The sequence below is a fragment of the Grammomys surdaster genome, unplaced genomic scaffold (assembly GCF_004785775.1).
Source record: "Grammomys surdaster isolate TR1022 unplaced genomic scaffold, NIH_TR_1.0 126059, whole genome shotgun sequence".
Taxonomy (NCBI): domain Eukaryota; kingdom Metazoa; phylum Chordata; class Mammalia; order Rodentia; family Muridae; genus Grammomys; species Grammomys surdaster.
Window position 1 is genome coordinate 4,062,891 of NW_021620869.1, and position 10,461 is coordinate 4,073,351.

A 10,461-nucleotide genomic window follows, 5' to 3' on the forward strand; every position below is an offset into this window, starting at 1 on the left:
GGGGGGGAGGGAGGGAGGGAGGGAGGGAGGGGGAGGGGGAGGGGAGAGAGGGAGAGAGGGAGAGAGGGAGAGAGAGTGCAAGTGAGAGCTGGCCACTAGGATGTTCCACATCATCATGGTTCAAACAGGCCCGGAGGGCTGAAGAAGCATTGGGAGCCTGTTGAATCTGTCTCCACAGTGGTTTTTCAAGACAGAGTGACACTGGACATATCATATCCCAGTCCCTGCCACTGGTTCAGACACCATGCAGAGATGATTAATGTTTCATTTAGCTAGTTCAGTTTCAAGCTATGTGACCTGTAATCCCATCACTTAAAAGGTATAGGCAGAATGATCAGAAGTTGGACATCTTTGGTTACATAGTAAATTATGAGACTACCCAAGCCACATCAGACTTTGTCTCAAACAAAACAACATAAAATACAAAGACAAGTCCAACCTTAAAATACTGTGAAAGAATGCATTGCTATCCTTTTGAGCAGATCTCTACAGAACAGTGAAGATGTGTCTTATAGTGATGCTATATAGACAAATAGATGATTTCTTAATCCTTAATGATGACTCTATAGGAATTCCTAAAACTATAGTAATTAAGGTATTTTATAATACACTGCTATTAAATCCTTTCTGATACTCAAAACTGCAACGAGAACTCTGCCAGTCTTTAGTGTCATGAGTTGATTGCTTCTGAGATACCAAGCAAGCACCTACTACACATAGCACATTCCAAGAGGTTGTAAAACCATTCACCAAAGGTCATAAAAAGGGAACTAATGATTTACTATAGGTGCTAGGACAGAAGATAAACTGTTGACTGAATTTAACTGCACAAAACTTCACAAATACTTTGGTCACAAAAGTTATGGTTTTTAAATCTCCATGAACCTGCAGAGCTGGTAACATGTAATACACGTTTAGCCAGATAATTACTCCTAATGGATATGCATGTAAACATTTTCTGTTATAAACAGAGATTTGATTTGAATTTATGTGTAAACTTGTGATGAACTTTTTACCATGTGATCATGTATTCTGAAAGCAGTGTACATGCTGAGGACAAAGAGAGGAGGGTGCTCCTTATCCCTTTCTCCCTTAGCAGAACCCCCTTAACTACTTATTCCCCCTTTTTCTTAGACCCCTTAGAGATGTGCAGTTCCTGTGGAGACAGAAAAAAGGTTACTTTGCTTAATTAATCCCCTGCCATTAGGCCACAGGTGTTAATCACCTAAGCCAGGAGTTTTTAACCCTCAGAAAGAGCAAGAAAGTTTTTAGCATCCTTCAGAAGCTAACAATAAGCATTTAGCATAGTTAGAGAGCTAGAACATGTAGAGACCATCAGTCTTTAAAGCTATACCTGAGTCTGACTCTGTGTCTTGTTCTAACCTGCTCCACCAGGAGGCTCACAGCACAAAAGAAATCTGGCTACAGTAAGAAAATACTGGACCAAAGGAAGACCAAACCCCACCAAGGCAAACCCCAAATCCTATAGCTCCTATCTGATGTTAGAGGGTTCAGATGGGTTCGATACCTCTTTCTTGAGCTAGTTCCAATCTCTGTGTGGAGCTCTCCTTGGCAGACATCCCATGGTTCTGGCCTTTCTAACACCTTGGGGTTTCTCTGTGTGCTCAGCTGTACACAGAGATGTGAATTTGGAAGTCAGGGCAGCTTGCAGAAGTAAGGGTCTCCTTCCACCATGTGAACGCCAGGGACTAAACTAGGCAGCCAGCAAGTGCCTTTACCCAATGAGCTGTCTCCTTGGCCCACATTGTATATTTTTACTGGTGACCGCCAGAATGTCCTATGAGTGCTGTGCAAGCACTTTTACTACTGAGCCACGACTCAGCGCATTTATAACAATGGTATTTAATGGCCTGAGAATCCTCTAAAAAATATGTAACTGGAAGACATATGCTAGGGAAGGGGAGACAGCATAAAACAGATTACATGGCTGTCCATCAGGTAACACAGCGGCCCCCTGGGTCCCATCACAAGCAAACATTATACCAACAGAGTTCTTGAAAGGAGCAAGGAAAGAACAGTGAGTACTTTCCTCAAAGTCAGAAGACTGATGACAGACAGCTCACACATTTCTACTACACACAGAAGACAGCAAACTGCCACCTGTCTTTAGGGTTATTTGAAAGAAGAGGGAGAAAAATATCTCTTCTTAAAATTTACTGTTTTCTCATTGTGGTTAACCTCACAGTGAAATTAAAAATCATTGGATAGAACCATGGACCAAAATATGAATGAGATTCTTAAGTATCATGTCTGAAACTGTGACACATCACAAGATAACCACATACCCTAGACTTTAGCAGGATAAACAAACCATCACAAACCTACAGTTCAAGTGAAATGGATCAATTCTGTCAAAGAACTATTTCAAAGCTGACTTAGAAAAAAACAAATCAATGCTATCACTGTATCTCCTAAACAAATTCCATTCATAAATAAAAACTTTCCTGGAAATGAAGTTCCAGGTTGACCACTGGTGACCCACCAGTCATTTCAGAGAGAAATATCACAAAACTACTCTGAGGAACACATCTAACTTATTTTACTATTGATAACAAAACCTAAGAAATTCATAAGAAAAACAAATCAAAATAACCTTCATGATTACTGACACAAAAGTTCCTAAGAAAATACTAATAAATGGAACCCAGTTCTTGTCCTGTGAGAAGTGACTGCAAGCACACACTGAGGAGTAAAGGCACATGTTCTCACACAGAACAAAGATTTCTGTGACAGTGGTCACAGAAGCCAATACTACCTTTTTAGATCTGTTTATTTTGTGTATGAGTGTTTTGCATTATGTTTAAACCTGGTATATAAGGAGGGCATTGGATTCCCTGGAACTGGAGTAATTAATACATGGCTGTGAGCTACTATGTAGTGCTGGGAACTGAACCTGGGTCCTCTGCAACAAGTGCTCTTAACTGGTGAACTGTCTTTGCAGCACTCAACACTATTTTTAAAAGCTACTAGAATAAACAAGTAAATTTAGTCAGGTCATAAATCACATAAACAACACATTTTTAAAATCTGCTAATTTTTTTAAAATATGGTATCAACTAAAGTCTTAAAAACACTTTACTGTAGTGTGATGGCTGAGTTTTGTAATGTCAGCATGTAAGAGCTGAAGCTACAGGATGGGGAGTTCAAGGCCAGTCTGGGAGGCATAGTAAGACCCTATCTCAAAAACCAATGAAGCAGCCAACCACCACTGTTGAACTTAGCACAAGGTTTATCTCAGTTCTGGCAAGACCTCTACATTGTCATCTGAACACTAACCCAGTCAGATGTCTGCTCTTCCTGATACCATTATTTGAATTTGTATTCCCAGGTACTAAAATAAAAATCTTTTATTGCCTGGTAGAATAGCGAATACTGAATCTCCAACAGTTGTTTACCTGACAGAGACAATCAGGATAAAGGTGTGGTCATATGTCACCGCAGTATCCACATTCATAGGCTTTAGTAAGAACCAACAGGTAGAAGGAGAGGGAGAAACACTCAGAGGAAACCACAGAAACACAACTATGACACTAACTAGGCTGGTAGAAACAAGGGTCTGTAAGCAGCTAAGGACAGCAGAAGCGTACTCAGAGTGCCGCTGGACTGTCAGAGCCTAGCTCATTATAATACATGAGCCTGAGGTACTTAGTAAACAATGCTCTTCATGGTAACCCTGGGATGACAGAAGGCACCTATGAACTCAGTATCCCTCACCAACAACACAGGAAACAGAAGATGTTTCAGAAGGGCATGGTCTTTACCATCTCACCCAATCAAAGATACCAGGCATGCAAAACATCATATTTCTAAGGATGAGGTCCTGATACTAACCATATTCTAGTGTCTCCAAGCAATTGGTATAGACCAAAGTTACAAGTATGTCCCAGAGCACTCTGTAAAATCTTCACATAAGTTTAAGACAGGTTTTTGCTTAGTAACTCAAGTTGGCTTTGAACTTGTGAACTTTCTGCCTCAGCCTCTTGAGTGCTAGGATTATAAGCATGTACCACTACAGCTAGATGTAAACAGAATTACAAATTATCAAGAACATTTTGAAATGGGATACTTATTATTATAAAACATTTTCCACAAGAAACAAGCCACTCTGCTTGCAGAGCTAGACGGTCATGTTAACTCATGAACTTATTATCACACAACACAATTCTGCACCTCTCACTTTTTAATGAGTTCATGAATCATTATTCTCAGTTCCCCATCCCCTCCACTCCCCAAATAGGACAACACCCTCTATTTTTACAAGGAAACTGTCCTGTTTGTTTTCTTCTTTTTCTGTGCATCTCGGCTTAAGTAACAATATGAACTTTACAGTTGCCAAATGACGTCAGAAACATCTGTGGACTAACTGCCCCAGAACAACTCTGGACATGCACTCATAAACGCCAAAGATCAGACCATTCCAGCCTTAACAAGTGTCACATTACCTTGTCGGCATGGCTTGAAGACAAACCATCCCTCTCTGTTTTCTCTGCATCATAATCCTTTGAATAATTTTCACATCTTTGAAGTACTGGTAACATCATTTAAATAATGTCCTCCTCTGGCTACTTCAACACTTTCACTTCAGATACAAAGTGTAGACTGGATGCAGTTCTCACTCTAACACCCTTTACAAACATCTATGAGCTGGTTTTCTTGGGAATTGATTCCTTTACTCTTCCTACCCCACCTACCCTAAAGTAGCATGAACTGGCTACCAATGATTGGCCACTGGAGGGAGACATGGGTTGATGATCAGTAACTCTTTTAATAGCACCTTCATTAGAAAAGTCTGACCAAGGAGATATGCTGCTGCCCCTGGAGACTAGGCACTTACTTTAGTCCTAAGAAGGATAGCTGGTAATCTGCTAGAACCTGGGCCCAAGTGGCGTGCATACAAAAATCCATACGATCCTGACATTGCCTGAGATTCACAACTCCCCTCTGTAGATGGGAGCTGCAGCTAAGCAATCACATCTCAGTCAAGCTCCACTGGAGTATTACCAGAACCCACTCATGACTTCAGAGCCCACATTCAAAGAAAGCTGCCATCAGTTTTCTTTGGTGTTAGCTGCCTGGCTTTCAGAGTCACCAGGACACTGAGTACCTCACACTTGCTGTACTTTATCTGGCTCCAAGACATAGGCCACACCATCCTAGGCAATCGGAGAGCACCAACATACCACAGGACACATCCAGAGAAAGACAGATTTGAGCAGACCTTTACACTTGCTGCTTGGAAATTACATGAACACTGAAATATGCAGTATTTATTACCTGGGCTTACAGTCAGCTGAAAGCAATGAAGCTTGTTTGGATCAGGAAAATGTACTTTACATGTACCTGCAAAAGAAACAGCCATTAGGAAGGTCAGGAGTGAGCAGTGTCCACATACTGAACTAATCTCCAAACACACAGAAGCCCGGGGAGCTGACTCATAAGGCACTCTAATGGGAATCATGGAGTACACCCAATGGCAAGCTAGGGTTCCGTTGTCTCTGCCATTCACCCCCTTAGTCTTACTAGTTAATTCCAAATCAAGGTATTTACTCCAATTTTTATTTTTATTTATTTTATTTATTTTATTTATTTTATTTTAATTTATTTTTTGGTTTTTCAAGACAGGGTTTCTCTGTGTAGCCTTGGCTGTCCTGGAACTCACTCTGTAGACCAGGCTGGCCTCGAACTCAGAAATCTGCCTGCCTCTGCCTCCCAAGTGCTGGGATTAAAGGCGTGCGCCACTACTGCCTGGCTACTCCAATTTTTAAATGGTCACTAAAGAGTTCTCTTCATTATAGAGTTGTGCTATTTACAATGAAAGAAACGATCCCTCAAAGACATCAATGTATGTGGGTAAAGACTAACTAAACACGGAAAAACCAGGAAAAGAAGCACATCAGACTTCTGTTCACATCAGTCAGTACCACAGAGACCCACACAGACATGCATGCCCATCAGAGGAGAAGTTAGACACAAGTGAAATACTAATAGTTAGCTGCCACCCAGAATTTACCATAACACTGGAGGAAAACAAATCTCAGAACCCCACCTGCCTCCACCTCCATCCAGAGTGCAGGGCTGCTCACCTTTGACCCTAGCACCTGGGAGGCAAAGGGAGGCAAACCTCTGAGTTCAAGGCCAACCTAGCCTACATAGTAAAACACTGTCTCAGAAAATGGATTCACAATTTTATTATTGGTCTGGTTTCATTTTGATATTTAATGAGCATGTTAGGCATAAAACATTGAGATAAAACACAGAACAGTTTAAGACTCATGGGCTTTCATTTTTAGAGTAGGGGAAAAAAAAAACCTCAGTCTACAGGGGTCAGGAGTAGTTTCTGAAATGCACTACCACATTCTTTATTCTAGAAATAGCCTTCTGAATTAGCCTTCCAAGAATACAAAAATTAGTAGGACAAGCTTTAAAAATTAACACAACTACCAAAATCAAATAACTAACCTTAAAGGTCAGGAAAGGATAAGTTAAAAAAAAATTGCATTACTCTATGTATATTATATATAAATGTTTTTTTTTTTTTTTTTTTTTTTTTTTTTTTGGTTTTTCGAGACAGGGTTTCTCTGTATAGCCCTGGCTGTCCTGGAACTCACTCTGTAGACCAGGCTGGCCTTGAACTCAGAAATCCCCCTGCCTCTGCCTCCCAAGTGCTGGGATTAAAGGCGTGCGCCACCATCGCCCGGCTCTATATAAATGTTTTTAACCTATTCATATATATGTTTTTAATGTATTCTTATACACACACACACACACAAACGCACACACACACTTTAGTTTTCTCTACATACAATAGCATCTATCTAAGGAAATGTCCATTTTCAGGGAGATGTCTATGCATGTGCACATACAAAGTTCTGAGGTCATTCCACAGTCTCTAATCACACTGCCAAATAAAAAGCTATCCTTATGGCTCTGTAAATATTTTAGAAACGTTTAAACAGACAGCAAAGAATGAGCATGTGGTGGCTTGTTTCTTCTTTAGCATGATGATTTGCAGAAAACACGGGAAAAACAGAAGCATGTCAAATAGTGTATGCTATCTTACAGCTTAGCAAGAGGCTAGAAAAATAGGCTCCTGACTTTTCCAAACCCTACAAGAGTCACAGTCAAGTACACACGCTAGTTCTAGGGGACGTTCTGTGGCCTATGATGAAAAGGCACTTTGAACAAACATGTGAGTCAGAGACAGGAGAAAGAGCTATTCAACTAGAACACAGAAAAATCACTGTATGATGCCCTTTTTTTAGAAGAAAGTGCCCTAACACAGGCAGTGAGACAGACAAGACAGCTAATTACCTGGCTTCAGAGACAGACAGACAGACAGACAGACAGACTGACAGACAGCTAATCACCTGGCTTCAGGCCTTAGCCATCTGCCTGTCTGTCACACTACTCACACTGACTTTCTGAAGCATTTTAAAGAATGCCCTCTTACTTTTGTTCTACTCTTTTTTTCCCCCACTCAGTGACTGGGATTGAAACCAGAGCACGATATATGCTAGGCAAGTACTCCCATCCCCCAGCTTCAAAATTAACCTTTCAATAAAATTCCCAGACAATACCTTCAGTTATGAATGGCAGTAACTTTGAGGTCAAGCTACAGAATCATGAGGTTTTAGATGAGAGCCACAGCAGAAATGTATTTTCTATCACAACCCATTCTTCCCCCACACAAATGGCAGGCATCAAAAGTAATTGTTCAGCCTACCCAGGAGGTATACACCTTTGACCCCAGCACTCAGGAGGCAGAGGCAAACAGCTATTTGAGGCCAGCCTGGTCTACATAGTAAAGTCTAGGCTAGCCAAGGCTGCACAGGGAATTTTAACAAACAGCTTGTCTGTGCACTCAGGAACTAACTTTATAACCACCTTCACATTCAGAATGACTTTTAAACCAAATATTACAATAAAAGGCTTAACAACAACAACAACAACAACAAAAACAAAGTAAAATAGCCAAAGCTTTCAGGCTCTCATAAAACATGTAAAATGTAAAATATTTGGTGAAAGGTTAATGATAAAAATGTGATACGTATCCTCCAAGAGCATTTCTCAAGAGTGCCATGCTGGGCCCATGTGCGTCCTCAGGAAAGAGAGTGAGGGAGCACATCTGTGGGTGAAGGGCATGCAGCTGCCTTTTCTCAAACACAAAAAAAAAAACCAACAATAAACATCTCCTGAACTGAATGGAGCACACTCCATTAACAACAGGGCTGTGTGCTCCTGACTGCCACTCCTTTCCACTCAGGGAGAAGGTGAAACTGACCAATCCTGCTCCACTACAGGGACACAGACAACATTCAAAACATGCGACTCAGAAGGACAAAAGACTCTTTTTGTTGTTTGTTGAGACATGGTGGCTCTCAATCACCCTGTCCTGGAACTCACTGTGATGACCTGTCTACTGAACACAGAGATCTGCTTGCCTCTGCTTCCTAAGTGCTGTGGTTAAAGGCAGGCGCCACTGATATCTGGCTAGATTTTACAAAAAACCAAAACACCATACCTCTTCTTTTACAAACTTAGAATTTATTCTTAATATACATACAAAATAGGCTTTTGCTATGCAAAGTTATTAAAACAAAACGAGTTTTCTTCATGTCATTACTATATAATAATAATTTGATAGGCGTGCTATACTTACAAGGTAAATTAGCTTCAAGTTCTGCGACCTCTGTAGAAATAAAGAGACTGTAGTTAATAGTAATCTTCATAGTATCACCAGTGTTAAATAAGCAATTCCCCCTAGATTACAGAAGAAAAAAAGCTAGAAGAAACTTGGTTTAGAATTTGTATTTTAAGCCTAACTTCACACACAGATAGATACACACAGATACACAGACACAGACACCATGCATTTATGTTTTTTTCCCCCAAATGTGCCTTCAAGTTACCTGCTGTAACTTAATCTTCTTGGCCTCAGCCTCTCCCACGAGGCCTCAGCCTATCCAGTTCACATGCTCAGTTACTCACTGTGTGTTCAAGTCCAGCAGCATTCTTCTACACATCAAAACTACAGCTCTCCTTCCCCATGTCATGCTAACTCTCTCCCATAAAGTATAGACAAATCCATGCCTACTCTCACCACTTTTATTCCACAGAGAATAAGAAATATTAGAAGAACAGTCAGCTGTACAGAAGACATATTACACCAAGAAGGCCCTAGAGATTCCAACAGCAAGACAACAAACATTAAAACTAATAAATCGAAAACACAAAAACCAATCTATTACATTGATAATGAACTACTTAAAAAAAAAGCAATGCCAAGTGTGGTGGTGCACAATGTAATATCAATTCTCTATGAATTCAAGGCCACCCAGGAGTTCCAGAGCCTTGTTCTTTCTTTAAAAAATAGAAGTATATAAAGAACAGGAGGGGAGGAGAGGGGAGGGAAAGGAGTTGGGAAGGAGAGAAGAGAGAGAAAAGAAACACAGAGGACTAGAGGTAGATTAGGGAGAATACTGTATATGGGAGGACCCAGGTTCAGTCTCCAACACTGTACAGAAAGACAAAAAGAAACCAAGAAAGCAATCTCATTTACCAAAAATATTATTAAGGACTACATTTAATTACAGAGATCAAAGATCTGTACTCTCAAACTGTAAATACGGAGGACAGAAACTATAGAGCAGGAACTCGCCACCCAAGGCCTCTCACATAGGGCAACCCCATCACATTCTCTCTGGCATTCTTCACAGAACCATATGAAGGTCCACAGAATATTGGGAATGAACAAAATTAACACCGCTGTTTCTGACTTCAAATTATATTAGAGATACAGTAATCAAAACAATATAGTAATATGGGCATAAACACAGGCCAACAAAACAACAGGGAGTCTAGAGCAAACCTAATAAGCACACACATGCAACTAGCACCCAAGAACACCAACAAGACCGCACAGGGAAATGAGAGCCTCTTCTATGGAGAACTAGGTGTCCTTATACAAATTATCAAAATAAATAAAAGGCTTAAATGTAAGCTGTAAAATTCGTAAGGGTGGTGGTAGAGTAAATTCCCAAACCTTGCTTTAGCAATGATTGTATTTTATTCTTTAAGTGTTTACTATTTTAATGATGTGCACTGAAGTGTGTATTACACATGAATGCAAGTGCCTACAAAGCTCAGGGGTGTGAGAGCCCTGAAGCAAGAGCTACAGGCAGTTGTATGCTGTCTGATGTGGGTGCTGGGAACAAGCTCAGGTCCTCAGGAAAAGCGGTCTGTGCTCTTAACCACTGAGCCATCTCTCCATGCCCCAGTTATTTTATTTTTTTAAGCAAAAAATTAAACAGTGAGACTACATTAAACTAAAATGCTATAGCACAAAGAAAAGGTAGTCTATATAGACTGGGGATAAACGTCTGCAAATCATGTAGCTGATAAGGGTTTAACATAATACCCAACAAGTCAACAGGGAAGAGA

The 10,461-nt window shown here is 40.5% G+C and overlaps 1 protein-coding gene across 4 annotated transcripts in view; it reads right to left on the reverse strand.

Annotated features, from left to right (window-relative positions):
* Ube2f (ubiquitin conjugating enzyme E2 F (putative)) overlaps positions 1–10,461 on the reverse strand; it is a 35,008-nt gene that overhangs the window by 13,896 nt on the left and 10,651 nt on the right. For all 4 annotated transcript variants that reach the window (XM_028755345.1, XM_028755346.1, XM_028755348.1 and 1 more), the window contains 2 exons: positions 8,681–8,710; positions 5,296–5,361 (listed from right to left, as the gene is read on the reverse strand). In XM_028755345.1, coding sequence (XP_028611178.1) covers positions 5,296–5,361; positions 8,681–8,710 — 96 coding nt within the window. The remainder of the gene's footprint in view (positions 1–5,295; positions 5,362–8,680; positions 8,711–10,461) is intronic.